The sequence below is a fragment of the Sinocyclocheilus rhinocerous genome, unplaced genomic scaffold (assembly GCF_001515625.1).
Source record: "Sinocyclocheilus rhinocerous isolate Xijiao unplaced genomic scaffold, SAMN03320098_v1.1 scaffold288, whole genome shotgun sequence".
Lineage (NCBI taxonomy): Eukaryota > Metazoa > Chordata > Actinopteri > Cypriniformes > Cyprinidae > Sinocyclocheilus > Sinocyclocheilus rhinocerous.
The window spans coordinates 408,220-424,592 of NW_015635021.1; the positions used below are offsets into that span (position 1 = coordinate 408,220).

Genomic DNA, 16,373 nt, shown 5'->3' on the forward strand with positions numbered 1-16,373 from the left:
GTCAATCAAACTGGACAGTGGAGCGGCAGGTACGATAACGGCACATTATTTTGGGTAACACTTTGCAGTTTCTATATAATACACATATTGCATGTGCATACTATTAAATACAATAATGATTAAGAATACACTATTACACACTAACTAGCTACCCTGACGGTGTACAGTAACATGGAGTTATAGATTTTTACATAATTTCGCGGACTGTGACTACAAAATTTTAATGAAATTCACCAAAAAAGACAATTCTGTCATTATTTGCTCACCCTCATCACTATTCACTTTTAAAAATATGCAATTGAAGTGAATGCTCACTGTCAGTCATCAATTTGAACATTTCCTTTCGAGTTCCTCAGAAGAGAGAAAGTCACACGGGAAACAGCATAAGAATGAGTAATAATGACAGTTTTCTTCTTCTTCTTCTTCTTCTTTTTAAACGATCACTTTAAACTGTGGAGAAGCTTTCAAAATAAAACTTCGCAGTTTGAACATGTGAAGTGGATTTCAAAGCACAACCGGACTGAAAAAAGATTTGTTTTCATTCATTTCCTGCTGGTGCTGTAAGACCTTCTCTCTCCGCGTGACCTGCACATCATCAGAAGTTCACTCAAGCGTCAGAGGTGAAGACTTCCTCAGTCGCAGGCTCACTGGTCACACTACTCCGTGTTATTGCTATGGGTGCGACAGATACTGTGATTAATCGACAATTTTGGAAAAAGGACAGCCTGAAAATCAGGTTCCGGTGGGGCAGTTTAGTCTGCATTGTCAAAAACTAACGGGACTGTTATTCAAGCACTTCCTCAAGGCGGTGCATTGTGTGTAAAGGTAAGTGAAAGTTAAAAATCGTCTTCTATGCTAAAGTTCATTGATTGTATATAGAATGCCTAATTCAAAGTGACTTATCTATAGCAAAATATGGCGCTGTAGCAAACCTATGACCTTGCCACCTGTCCTTAAAATCTTTTTTTTTAGATGACCTGTGAGTTGGTTTGCTATGACTCCATGACCCCTCTTGTATTTTTATGACATGTTGACTTCTTGCCATCAGAGAAACTTTCTGTTGACCTCTCTGTAAATAGCAGTTGTTTCTCATTAGTTTGGCTATTTATACTCGCTGTTGGCTTCAGTGTGTTTGTGCCACATTAGGAAGGTCTCAGATCAGTGCAGGAGGACAATATCTTCCAATGCTTCAAAGCCAGATTTACAATGTGACCTTGACATGATCTTATCTTATAACACTTATTTTTATGCCTTTTTGTAGTTATTAGCGAAGTCTACTGGGTGCCTCCCAATAGGGTGCATACCTTTGCATGATAAAAAAATGAGCAATTGTTAGTTCATCTGCTCTGATCCTTAAAAATGACTTTTGTTGGTGTAACAATGCAGTCAGATGATTCTAGGTTATATTAGACTAACCATTTAATTTAGACGTTACCACATGAAGCACATGTTGTTATTGTCAGCTAAAAATAATTTTTTGACGATTGAAATAAATTTTAAATAAAACAAAATATAAATATTAAATGGAAAAACTTTAAAAACTGAAATGAAAATGAGAAATATTGTCATGTAGTTAAATAATATTCAGTTATCTTACAAACAGTAAGATAACTTTTTCTCAAGGTTGTAATTTATAAAGATAAAATCTTAGAGAAAAAGTTTTCTTTGCCTGTGTCCTTCTGTAACATTTGCAGGGGCTTTCAGAGTAAGCTGTTTTAATCCCCTGCAAATGGCAAAGTTGATGAAGATGTACGCAAAGGGTTTGTCATAGACAATGAAGTGTGTTGCACCCTACATGCATCTGCTCATAAAACCACATGCATGTTTCATTAATGTTGGTGTTTTTTGTCTTTTGAGGTTACACCTAGTTCCTCATTTTATGATTAGGAGCATGGAGGGCATTTGTTTTGAGGTCAAAACCAGAGATGACCCAATCAAAGCTCACCCTCTCTGTGCCCAAACACTTCCTGGATCAGAGGATAAGAGGAAGAAAGAGGAAGAGGAAGAGGAGATTCAGTACATGCTAACTCTGGTTGGATCTTTGGCCATCCATCCACTGACCACCATGGCGATGCTCCCCTGGGTTGTGGCTGAGATACGGAGGCAGCGGCTGGGGGAAAAGAACAGAAACCTTGAATTCAATGGTGCTCACTCTCCAGAGGTCAGTTTATTTGATACTAATTAAATGTAATATTAAAAATACATGTTAAACAAAAAACCAATGATGTAAAGCCTAATTGTAAATGTATTGTAAAGATACACTACTGTTTAAAAGTTGGGGTCTGTTAGTCTGTTATGTTTTTGAAAGAAGTCTCTTACGCATACCATTAAAAATACAGTAAAAACAATAATATTGAGAAATATTTTCTCAATTTCAAATAACTGTATTGTATTTTAATACATTTTCAAATATTATTTATTCCTGTGAGGCAATGCTGAATTTTCTGCATCATTACTTCAGTCTTCAGTGTCACATGATCCTTCAGAAATCAATTTAAATCATGCTGATTTGATGCTCAAGAAACATTTCCGATTATTATAATGTTGAAAACAGTTGCGCTGCTTAATATTTTTTGGAAACAGTGATACATTGTTTTTTTCAGGATTCTTAGCAAGTTCAAAAGAATATTTATTTGAAATGGAAAACATAACAAATGTCTCAACTGTCAGTTTTGATCAATGAATGCATCCATGCTGAATAAAAGTATTATTTAAGAAAAAGTCTTACTGACCCCAACATTTTCAGAAAGAAAGTATACAAAGAAGTATTATTAGTATAAAAATACTATGGTACTTATTATTGACTATATTGTTGTACTATATTATGTACATATATAGAATATCTTGTTGGCATCATGGCACTTTTTGGTACATCTTTACTTGTATTTTTCTCTCTCTGATTGTCCAAGGTTCGAGATCAGCCTGTGGTGCTGAAGATCTCATCCAGTAAAGTCTGCTGCATTCTGGAGACGGCAGGCCCGGGGAAGCCATGGGACCCATTGCAACATATGGTTCTGTTTGATCACAAGCCTCATCGTATCACCAAACTCATTCACAACAGCCAAGAACCCAGCTATTTTGGCTGTCTGCTCAGAGAGGAGAAGAAAGCAGCCTGCTATGTATTCCGCTGCCAGGACTACATGAAGGTAAGGGGACATTTTTTGGATTAGCAGCATTTAATTGAGTAATACAGAATAAAAATATAAAAAAGGTAAATGCAACTTATTTCACAATTTTGACTTTTTTTTTTAAACAATTCTGAGTTTATATCTCATATTTCTGACTTTTTTTGTTTACATCTCGCAATTTTGACATTTTTTGTCTCGGAAATCTGAATTTACATCTTGTAATTCTGACTTTTTTTCTTGGAATTGTGAATTTACATCTCACAATTCTTTTTTTAAGACAACCTTACCTGAAAATTCAGAATTACGAGATGTCAGTTCGCAGTTGTAAGATATAATCTTGGATTTCTTAAAAAAAAAAAGAGAGAATTGTGAGTTAATAAATCCCAACTGCAAGATAAAAACTCGCAATTCTGGGGGAAAAAAGTCTGAATTTTGAGATATAACCTCACAACTGTGAGATAAAGGTCATATTATTGAGATAAAGGTCACAATTACCTTTTTTAGATTTGTATTCCATACCAAGCAGTGCCACTATAACAATAAATTAGTGTTGGTAGATTTGAGATTATTGTGTTTATGACTGTTAGAGGTTACCATAGGTGTTATTCTCACATATGACTTTGAAGTGAATCTTTTGATGAGGGGAAAGCTCAGATGTTTAAATGTCAGCCCATCCTCCTTATGGGTGTGTGCATCTGTGCATGCATGAGTTTTGTGTTAATAAGACACAGTACCATAACAGCACAATGGCAATCAGAGAGAACAACCAGAATGTCATTTTACAAGAGTGGTGTCCATGCAAACAAACATATCACCAACAATGCTAGAGTGTTGCAGGTAGATGCCAGTCATTGCTAGGCAGTTGCTAAGGTGTTTAGGATGTTGCGTGAAATAAGAGAACAAAAGGATGTCTTTATTGTAGTGGTAAACCATGGTGGTTTATTACAGTGGACAGAATGTTCATGAATATTGGCACATAGTGATGGAGTATAAGGAGATATAAATTGTGAAGCTTCCCGCATTTAGGCAGGATGTAGATCTAAGTTGTCATAGTAACCATTTCCTGTGTCAGTGAGCCAGCCACAATGTGGCTACGGACTCCTGGTGACTCTTTATTGTCGTGGTAAACAGACAGAGAGATAGAAAGAGAGATAGATAGGTGCAGGTCTTTTAACAACCTGTCACTTTCCAAAATCAGTGTGTGCGTGCAAGTCTGAATGTCTGAGATGCAGATCATAGTGGTGTTCCCTCGACTTCACATGCTCTATGATCTTTTTTTAAACTGAAAAACAACAGTTGAATGACCTCTTCATTTATCCATAAATCATCATCTTTCATGTTAGCTTTGCAGCCAATTTAACCATAATTCAAACAAACATAATTCTGCATCTTTCATCCGAGACTGAGGCCTCGCAGATGTGCTCCAGCCTTCGGCTCAACAGCTTAGCATATACCAAATGCCTTTGTATCCTTTCATGTTGTTCATAACGTCTCTGTAATATTGGAGTGACACCTGTGAAAATAACAAGTCACATTTAAGCTATGGCATGTGTTTTATGGGTAACTTAAAGTCCTGATGAAACAGAAGAAGTGAAAGATATTTTCTTCTATATTGTGATGTACATCTGAGTAGGAGTGAGACGTGTTTGCTGTTTAGTATGTTTTTTTTTAAATTATCCGTAATCCAAATTTTGACTTCACTCACACAGTCAACCAGAGACTGGAGAGATATGTTCTTTTAATCTGGTTACATTGGAAGATAAAGCTGTATATCATCTGCATTAAAATGGTATGAGATCTGATACTTCTGAAAGATCTTGGCTAAAGGAAGAAGAGAACAAAACCTGGCCTAAAACAGAACCCTGCAGTACCCCACATGTACATGCAGCATTGACAGATGTAAAATTCTCAATAGCTACAGAAAATGTAATGGAAAAAAAAGATTAGATAGATATCTGTTACAGTGTCAAGGGACAGGATCAATTTAAGTAGGACAGAGAGATAGAGAAACAGATTTGTGTGTGTTTGGGACAGAATGTAGAATAAAATGTGCCACAAAAAAACTTGCTTTAGGTTAAAGAAGAAGTACAGTTAAAAAAAAACAAAAAAAAAACATGACTCACGGAATATATTTAATTTAGTGTGGAATTTTGGAGAGTCACTTTGGTTCAACTTATGGGGTCCAAACATCTGACAGCTTATGTCATAAAATTGCATGTATAATAATCATACAATAATTAGAATAATGTTGTTTATTAATGCTATAATAAATATAACATTTAACACTGCAGGACATTGCTGTCATTGCTTGTCATGCAGCTACCCATATATGGGCTGTTCCTTGCATTTGATCTCATAACCATATGACTAATTTTGCTGTTTTAGTTGAGTTGTGGTAATTAAATGACATCATCATCTAGTATTTCCTCTTTCTTCCTGTGACTTGCTGACCTCAAAAACCTGAACTTTGAGATAGTGGTCTTGTTAGTCTGTGTGCGGTGGTTTTGTACTCATGGGAAATGTGTTTGGAATATCATTTTGTTTTATCACACTGTTGTTTTAAAAGTCTATAACACAGTGAAATATGACAGATACATTAATGTAAATATTAGTGAAATGACACAGTGATTTAAAAGAATGTTAAAGTAAATTATCTTTGACATTTGTCTGGATTGTTTGTCCCTCTTGTCCAGAAGTTTTCCAGCATTCTGTGTATAGGTGTGTGTGTGTGTGTGTGTCTGGATAAAGTCAAAGCTGTTTTTTTCCCGGGTTGTAACTGTGTGGCACTTCCCAGACTCCCTTGTGTTCTGTGTATCTCTCTCTCCCCCTCCCTTGTTTAGATGTTAATAGTTTTGGTGTTGCATCGAAGTGCTGAGGCCAGCTATTTTTTAATGATTATGCCAGCACTAAAGACGTTTAAGCTGTTTGTGACTCACCCAAGTTGTTCATCAACTTGACTGTCAAGGTATTTGTAGTTAAAAATGCCCAAAGCAGTTCAACCTCCATTCACTTTGACTGGTTTAAGTTGTTGAATGAGTTCAGATCTTGGTGCTTTGTTTGCTAATAATGACCTGATCTTCACCAAAGCTGCCTGCCGCTTTCGCTCTTCCACTGAAGGACAGGAGCTGTTTATTAGGGCCTTTTCTGCTCTTCTGTGTTCATGCTAAGCTGAAAGGGCACTGACTTCTCTTTATTTTTGGATTACTCACTGTTCCAACCCTCCTGACTTCCTCTGTGCGAGTGTGTGAGTGAATGTGTGTGTTACTGAGTAAAAACAGACCATATGTTTGTCTGTCTTAAGTGTTCTTGGGCACAGAAAACTGTGGCTTCTTGTTCACGACAGAGAGGGATGCGTAATAATAGCAGAAGCAGAAGTTTGAAAAGGTGCATCTTGCACCACAAGCATGTCTAGAGATTATATTTTTCTTCAAATCAATCAATATGAAGTTAAAATTGACCCTATTTACTTATTATAATATCCCTGGTCTTTTTTTGAATGATTCGTCATTGCATATTTTTCTAAAAAAAAAAGTTATCATTGTAATCTTGATTTCTATCTATCTGTCTAGAAAATTTTTAAATAGAGATGCATCGATCGATGCTGTCAGTAATAGTTCTTGGAAAGAAAATCGTAATCTGCAAAAATCGGTATTGGCAGGTCACACTTACAAAAAAAAATCGGTAATCGGAATTGGCCAAGAAAATTGCAATCGGTGCATCTGTATTTTTAAATTCATTTTTAAAAATAAATTCTCACTTTTAAATATTTTACTAATTTTAATAAAAATATTATGTCATAAAATTGCATGTATAATAATCATACAATAATTAGAATAATGTTGTTTATTAATGCTATAATAAATATAACATTTAACACTGCAGGACATTGCTGTCATTGCTTGTCATGCAGCTACCCATATATGGGCTGTTCCTTGCATTTGATTTCATAACCATATGACTAATATATATATATATGAAGAGATTGTAGATATATTATTTTGTTTTTGAAAACTTGTATCAATCTGGTGTGATTTGCCCAGTTATCATTAGCAAACCAATTCCCAGTGTATAAAATAAGTCCCATCCTTAAGTTTTATAAAGCACATTTTTTTAAGAGTATGTGACATTTTTTATATTCAAGCACATTCCTTCCCCAGTTTTCAGTTCCATAATGTCAAATAATGAAAGAAAATTAGTGGTCGACCGATACTTTTTGACAGCCGATACCGATATCTTGGAAAGCAGGGTGGCCGATGGCCAATAAAATGTTTATTTATTTTAATTAATATTTAAGAAATTTGAAATCATTTGAAAATGGATTAAAAAATAAATGTGTTAAATAAACATTCTTATACTTTAGATTATGCCAGCACTAAGTATTTTTCACAAATAAATAAACATTTAATAAAAAATATAATAAAAAAGGAAGTAAACACTGTAACCAACAGGGCACTCAGTATTCTGGGAAGTTTGTGTGCATTGGGAATCATATTTTTCAGATAAAGCCAAGGTAATACTCATTTTACTTACAGCACATAGTGTAAATGACATCAATATGGCAGTGGGCAAATGCATAAAGCGCAGCATAATTTGAAATCACGAGTTTGAAGTTTGTCCTGTCCGCGTTCAATTCACACGGACCGACCGTCACGCAGAGTATTCAATTCACAATCGTTATGATACTTTTTGTATACATTTTAATTCCTTTGTTTAACCGTTCTATCTGATTATTAGACAGACTTCTATCCGTATTAGACAGAACTGACGACAACAGCGAACAAAAGGGAGAATGTGAGCACTATGTGCTCAGGCACTGCCGTTCTCAGTGCCTTCAAAATAAAAGTCCCGCCTCGAACGCATCGGCCAAACAGGAAAACTTATTGGCCGATGCCGATATTTAAAAAATGCCAAATATCGGCCGATATATCGGTCGACCACTAAAGAAAATATATATTATTTACCTTGTAATGTAAATACATCATGGTATTATTTGGCTAAATTGGCTTACTGTCTTTAAATAAATTATTGTATTACAATTACTATTATAAAATGTTAAAATATTACTGTAGTGAGAATAAAGAGAATTACAAAAAAAGAAAAAATATTCAGATGCATTTCAGTAATGAGAATTTTGAAGGAAAATTTTCATAACTGTTAATTATCATGTAAATTTGTCACATAAAAAAGTCACTATGCAAAAAATAAAAAATCTTAACCGTCTTAGTGATCCATTTTTATTAGCCTATATAATTTGTCTTATTTACATTTCTTTTTCAGTTGATTGTGTTTAAGCGACCTAGACATGTTTTCATGAGATTCACCCCTGAACACATGCCAGTATTTCCATTCTTTGACAGTCTTGTATCTTTATACTGTAAGTAGGGCTGTCGCGATAACCGCAATATCGCAATATATTGATGAGCAAACCACAGAGGAATGCAAGAACCGCAGCAACCGCGATTTTTGCGTGTTTTCTTTTTTCGTAAGGTTATGCCCTTCTCGTTTTACACTTCATGCATGTGGACTGAATATTAAACAAATTAGTATTGATAACATAATGTGTACCATGCTGATTTGTGCAGAGGCTCCGTAGATTTGCACTTAACAAGACTAAACAGACAGTGAATGAGAGAGAGATCGACTGAGCGCGTGCGATTACTTGCGTCTGTCCTCCAGGCCGAGTCATATATATTTGTGAAAATAGGTTTGTCATGTTCAAGGAAAGCGAAATCTCTGTCTTAGCATCGACACATAGCTGGTCGGCAGAGCCTTCTAAAGTGGCGCTCAAGTTAAAATGATTTCAACAGGTGTTTCATTACGTCTCTTTGAATGAATGAATCAGCGTTTTTGAACGTGTAGTTGAATGACAGTCCCTTTCCACCACCTTGTGGCGCAACACTGTAACTGCACTGACTGACAGCCCGTCTAGAACGCGCGCAGGTGGAGCGCGCAGGTGGAAATATCAATAGAAAGTCTCTTGTCCAGTCAGATTAGAAAATCAGATTACAACTAGGCTAACTGTTACACATAATTAATGAGGAAAAAAAATTAACTTAAATGATTTTAGCAAATGGCTGCAATATAACAAAGAGTGAAAAATTTAAGGGGGTCTGAATACTTTCCGTACCCACTGTATATATGTATATGTATGACGATAATACCGCATGAGCCACTCAAAATTACCGCAAGGGAAATTCCCTCACCGCGACAGCCCTAACTGTAAGCAAACCTCCACACAATCAGACACTGTTACCACAGATAAAGCCATCCCAGAGAGAGCAGAGAAGAGAAGGGAGGAGGAGAGTACGAGAGATTGTAACTTTGCTGTGTTTCTGAAGGTGATCTTCCTAGAAAGATGTCACGGTACGGCGCTCTGGCTGAACCACATTGTTCTGAATCAGCAGGGCAGGCGGAGCCAGAGTCAGCCCTAGGTCCTAAAAAACAGAGGAACAGCTAAGAGAGGGAGAGAGAGAGAGGGAGGGACAGAAAAGAACAGAGAAAGCTTTGAGGGACTCACACTTACCATCTGAAGGTATAGGAAAGTAAAGGTGAGGACGCAGGAAAGTGAGAAAAAAGTGAGGAAAGCTGGGATGAGGGAGAACACAGGTAGGTGACGATCAGGTTTGGACATGCCTTCTCTGCGTAGATGGCTGAGTCAGGTGAGTTATACGAGTGTATGAGAAAGTGTTCATTGTTACTTATGATCATAACATTTCCAGTGTAACGTAAATAATGTGTATCATATATTTCCTTTGACATCCTTTATTTGTTTACTAGTCATTTGCATGACAACATGGTTCCCATTGTTGTTTTCCTCAACAATTAGGCTGGAAGCAAAACTTTGACCTTTGAAGCATCTGAACTGTTGTGTGGTTAGTTCATTTTATTTTGGCATCCTAGCTAGAATTAAGACATTATGGTCTGCTTATGCATAGTTGTAGCTAGCAGCCAAACATTCTCTGATATTCCTGGTTGCAACAGGCTCTTATGCAAGACAAGTCTTGTTGATACTTGAATTTACAAGTTCATCATCTTTGGCACAAAAGCTTGCAACCTTGGACTCATGAGATTATTAACAAAAAAAAGAGACTTGTTTTACATAGATTGAAAGTCCATTAAATATCATTTGATGATTAATGATCTTCTGCAGTGTGGTTTTCCATTGCAGAACATCAACTAGATTTCTGTCGCTTTCACCATAAGCATTGCATCCAGACTGATCTGTGAGCATTTAAGCGTGTTACATTTCTTCCTGTTTAGTTGTTTTCTTGTTGTCATCCTATTCTCATAAAAACGGCCAATTAAATTACTCTCACACTGTGGTAGCCAATCAAATTATTCCTTTATAATGCTGCACTAAATAGATCAAAGCCCATTTTTGGGTGTACTAACCCTTTAAGCAAGGTACAAGCAGATCAGAAAGCAGATGAGAGATTATTGCAGGTTTATGAAACGCAGTTATACAGATAAAGGCTATTCAGGTTATTTTGGCAGGTTGAAATTGGTCACAGCTCACAAAACCAAGTTCAGATGAACGCTATGGGTGTGCTGATAGATCTTAGTGTTAAACTATAGGCCTGGTTTGGATCCAAACCTACTTAAAGCGATAGTTCACCCAAAAATGTACAATCTTTCATCAACAACATGAGGTTGAGTAAATGATGACAGAATTTTCAGTTCATCAATGCACATTATTCAAAAAGTAATATAAATGCTTTGTAATCTTTGTAACATTGTTCGTAATCGTTCATCAGAATAATACATTTACATTTATGCATTTGCTTTAATCCAAAGTGACTTCCATTGCGTTTTAGGTATACATCTGATCAGTTCAAGCATTCCCTGGGAATTGAACCCATGACATTGGGGTTGCTAGCACCATGCTTTTCTTTTTGAGCTACAGGAATACTATACTTATAACTTGTTTCTCTTTAAAAATTTGTTTTAAAATAGGCTTATGCCAATTAGGCTGTGTGTGTTATTGGTTATTGTTAACCAATAGCCAAATAATGGCTTCGTAATTCTTTTCTAAAGTAATTTCATTGTAGTTAACAGTATTAAAATTAAGGTTACGCCAACAATAGAATTGAAAAAAGGCATTACCAGTTGGCTGTGTCAAGATGCTTTTGAGGATGGCTTTGAGCTTCCACATCCTGGTCAAAAAAAGCCTCTTCATATTCAGGAGGAGAGTAGACTGCAAACTCACATTCTGGTCTGGCTCCATTCTGGTATGGAAAGCCCATTTTTCATTATCCAACTATTATCCTGATGGATAAAGTCATGTTGGAAAATGATATATTTTTTAACATCCAGTTTCACTCTGAAATATGTATAATTATTAAAGTAAACTGAGCAATGAATGCTATAAAAAGAGCTGAGATTTTGGATCTACTAACACTAGCCAATGGTTGATTGTGCTTCTGGATTCACAGTAAGTCTTTTAACACCTTTATTTAAGACAGATGATGAGTCAGTATTCAACATAATATCCTGATCTCATATCCTGAAATTCTGATGATCAGGCCCAACCGTCTTCACATAAACATGCGCAAACTTTGACTCACACACTAGGGCATGCTGAATCAGACCTAGGCACATAAAAAAAGAAAATGCATGGATTGGTTTCTGACCAGGGCTCTAATGAAAAGCACTCATTCAGAAACATTCAGCTGTGCGATAGCTTTGATTAGCCAAAGGGTTTGTACCACACTGCCCACATAGCAGCCTTTTGCAGAGTTCTTTAGCTGATCAGATTACTGGGCAACATCTCCACATCTCCATCAGATAGCTGAGGGTGCAGTAAGTTCAAACCAGCACAAATATACAAACACACAGTTTACTATGCTCTCTGCCCTAATATACTAGCTACCTTCTTTGTCTGTATATATACTTACACTGTGACCCCAAAACATTTAAACAATTTAAGCCACAATTAAAATATCAAACTAAGTTGCATCTGCAAACAAATAATGCAAGAGTTTTTCTGACTTCACTTTTAACCAATATGACCCAAGGTCATTTGCTGTTATGTAGGAAGTCAGTTCCCTTCCAGTTCACAAATGTGTCCTAGCAGGTGTATCACATTATCTGTAAACATTTTCCACTAACATTTAAGAACCTGAAAGCATCCAACTTACTTTGTGTCTTCATTTTAAACAGATTAACTATTGTTTGATGATGGTCAACTAGTTTTGGTTGTCTTCAGGCGTTCTTAAAGGGATAGTTCACACAAAAATAAAAATGGTCATTTATTTACATTTATACATTTAGCAATTGCTTTTATTCAAAGCAACCTACAAAAGAGGATATATTCGTAATACACAATGACTACGTTTACATGGACATCAGTAATCTAATTATTTACCTTATTCTAAATTAGCCAATATTATTATTATGGTGTTTACATGAGTTGCTTTTAGAATATTCCTTTCATGTTCCCGTTTTACGTGTTATAGTTCATAGTTCGATTAATGGCACATGTCATTACGTCCCCACGTGACGCCATCCGACGTCCCCTCCGGAATTTCACGTATAATCTGTATATATACTTACACTGTGACCCCAAAACATTTAAACAATTTAAGCCACAATTAAAATATCAAACTAAGTTGCATCTGCAAACAAATAATGCAAGAGTTTTTCTGACTTCACTTTTAACCAATATGACCCAAGGTCATTTGCTGTTATGTAGGAAGTCAGTTCCCTTCCAGTTCACAAATGTGTCCTAGCAGGTGTATCACATTATCTATAAACATTTTCCACTAACATTTAAGAACCAGAAAGCATCCAATTACTTTGTGTCTTCATTTTAAACAGATTAACTATTGTTTGATGATGGTCAACTAGTTTTGGTTGTCTTCAGGCGTTCTTAAAGGGATAGTTCACACAAAAATAAAAATGGTCATTTATTTACATTTATACATTTAGCAATTGCTTTTATTCAAAGCAACCTACAAAAGAGGATATATTCGTAATACACAATGACTACGTTTACATGGACATCAGTAATCTAATTATTTACCTTATTCTAAATTAGCCAATATTATTATTATGGTGTTTACATGAGTTGCTTTTAGAGTATTCCTTTCATGTTCCCGTTTTACGTGTTATAGTTCATAGTTCGATTAATGGCACATGTCATTACGTCCCCACGTGACGCCATCCGACGTCCCCTCCGGAATTTCACGTATAATCATGAATGATAATGCCATGTACAGTTTTGGGTGTTTAATTTTTAATTTTATGAAAGCTTCAAGTGCAGTTAATTATTTGTACGTGCATACAGACGATGGCGGTGTTGAAGCTCTTTTATTTGCCGTCAAACGGTTGACCACTGCCGTGTGTGTATCCTGTGGCAAAATGCGGCGAAAAGTCCTACACGACGGTAGGGCTGTCAAAAAAAAAAAATCTAATTTGGAATATTCGTAGAATTTAAAATAAAAATCCACATTCGAATGCAAAAACGTTGCATTCGAATTTTAGGTGTGCGTCAGGCACATGTAAGTGTCGATGCGATGATGATGTAAGTGTCGTTGCATTTTAATGTTTTTGTTAGCCTATCCGGTTGAACCCACTGGATGCGGCGCTGCTACGTTGTTCATTCAAAATATTGCAGAAAAAGAGAACAATCAATGCGGGGAAGATGTTGTTTACATCAAAACCGAAACCAAGCTGTTCACACAAGATTGCACTTTAACTTTGAAAAAACATATCTCGAGACTTTATGGCGGGGTTTTCTATGCATTTTAAATTCGAATTTAGTTTTTCAGCCATTTTGACAGCCCTAGTTGAGTATGTTTGTGTGTAAGTGTATTGGTTTAAGAATGTGGGGACCTCATTTTCTCACCCTAATGTTGTTCCAAACCTGTATGACTTTCTTTCTCCTATAGAACACTATCACTATTAGATATTTTGAAGAATGTTGTTAGCCAAATAGTTTTGGTTCCCATTGATTTCCATTTTATGGTCAAATAAATATAATGAAAGTCAGTGGGAACTGAAACTCTTTGGTTACCAACATTCTTCAAAACATATTCTTTGGTGTTCCACAGATAAATTTGAATTTTTGGGTAGACTGTCCCTTTAATGCTTTGATTTGTCAACCAGTCGTTCAGGCAACCCATCAACTAGTCAATTTTGCTGCTCCCTATTTGTTAATTACAACTTGCTTTGGCATTTTGTGTAATGCTCTGTCATTCATGTGTTTTTAACACTCTTAAGTGACATTTAATCTGATTCTTGCCAACCCGAACATGCAAAACTATTCAAAGGAAGAGAATGGCTAGTCTGAATGGCTAGTTTTCCGATATTCTAGAAAGGTATAGGCCACTCCCCTAACTCTCTCTTTCTCTATCTCTATTTTTTTTTTCTGTTTACAGAGACATTTTGTGTAAAATTCAACTAAATCAGTTGCAGCATCTTTAACTGGGACGTGTCCAAGTTTTGGGGCCATTGCACATACATGCAGTCTCAGAAGCCTACTACAAAGTTCACCGTGTCCCACAAAAGACCATCCAGAGTGGTGGCAATATTATACTTTAACAGCTAATGAATGACAATACAAGAATCAGTAGATTGTGGTGGAACTACATTGACTTACTGGTCACAAGCCTGTAATTCCGTGCTTATGAAACAACTCCAAATTGAGCTTGTGATATAGCCTAAGGTATTTTCCCAATGTTCACTGTTTTCTCTTGGGCCAGCCTGTTTGTCTTTTTGTTTTTTCTTTGGATGTTGCTGAAATAGACTTAGCTCCGCATACCAGTGAATTAAAGATTTGATTAGCAGAAAAATAGCCAACTGCAGCTAAATGCTGCATCTGTCTGGTGCAAACAGTTTAGATGCACTCTACTGCCCTTTTCAGTGAGTTGACCATTTGTGCAGGCCTGTCAGTGAACTATATCTGAAGCAGTGTTTTTTTAATACCGGATTTGTCTTAATTAATATAAGTATGTGGGTGTGATGGGATACATTTGGTGTAAACACACTATAACAACTTACATTAGCTCAACTTCTGCAGAAAACAAGATTCCAGTTTAACAGATCCATCTGCTTTTGGCCTTGTTAAAGGAGGGTTTTTGGAAAATATCTACAGTACTTTTTTGAAAATGCCCTTTGTGGAAAATCATCTGGGTTGGTGGTAAATGCTCTGGTAGTTTTGCTCTTTTTAGTATCATGGAGATGAGTTATAGAGTGGTATTACTTTGTTATTGTAGAATAGCCTTTCCTCCATAAGGAATTTAAAGTAATATCTTTGTTACTTTTGTGCGTAGTTGAAAACACATTCTTCCATTTGTCTTATGGACAGGAATGATACATCAAATTATGTGTCTTTTTGTGGTGGAGATGTATGCTATTACTTATATAGGCAATAAGGCTTACAATTTTAATCTGGTAAAGCTGAAAAAACAAACAAACACTAATGGACCCTATGACGAGTGGGGGCGGGGCCGAGAGCCCGGTGGAGTAATTGATAATGAGCGACACCTGCACCACTCGCCGGTCTCGAGTCCAAGCTATATCATAAATCTAGTTCATTACTGTTATTTTTTTGAGAAGACTTTTTGACCACAGTAATCTTTGACCCTTCAGTTGAGCGTTTTAATGATTCTCTAGATAATCTCATATTCATAACAGAGAAAACTATAGTAAATGTTCTCTGAGGGATAACATAGTTCTTATAATTCAACAAAGTATATTCTTTATCATATTCCCACCCAGCTACTAAGAACATTGTGAGGAAATGGAAGTGTGTCATGTTTCTCAGCATGAAATTAATTTTTTAAAGTGGTAATGTTTTGCAAGACTGTGTGTTTGTCACACCGTCACTGCTGCTGATGTTTATACAGTAGTTCTTCTGAACCCTCCTCTTCTGGAGTGACGTTTACACTCAGATTTTCCTTATGGTAAAGTAACTCATCAATAACGTAATTCATGTTTCCTCCAGCAGCTATTACACTAGCAATGATAAAAGACATATTTCCCCAAAAACTGCTATTCGTTTCTATGTGTTTCTTAATGTTGATAAATTAACAATGCACTCTTAGTGCCATATAAGAACAAATTTGAATTCCCCAATAGGCTTGCCCCGATAGACGGTGCTGACGGTGATACCGGTGTTAAGCCGCAACACCGGTTACGTCACATGCCCACCGCGGCACCGACCCCCACCATCGTTTTGATTTTTTATAGTAATAAAAATCATTTAGTTCAGTAAAAGAACAGACACTACAATTAAAAACTGAA

General features: G+C 36.2%; 1 protein-coding gene across 6 annotated transcripts in view; it reads left to right on the top strand.

Moving 5' to 3' along the window:
- Positions 1-638: 638 nt before the first annotated feature.
- Positions 639-16,373, top strand: part of LOC107746016 (TBC1 domain family member 1-like) — a 57,195-nt gene continuing 41,460 nt past the window's right edge. For 4 of the 6 annotated variants that reach the window (XM_016560053.1, XM_016560057.1, XM_016560058.1 and 1 more), the window contains exons 1-3: positions 639-825; positions 1,858-2,161; positions 2,910-3,146. In XM_016560053.1, the coding sequence (XP_016415539.1) occupies positions 1,880-2,161; positions 2,910-3,146 (519 nt within the window). In that variant the 5' untranslated portion in view covers positions 639-825; positions 1,858-1,879. Of the gene's footprint in view, positions 826-1,857; positions 2,162-2,909; positions 3,147-9,613; positions 9,788-16,373 lie in introns of those variants that run through there. The other 2 variants (XM_016560054.1, XM_016560059.1) reach the window with 2 other exon arrangements.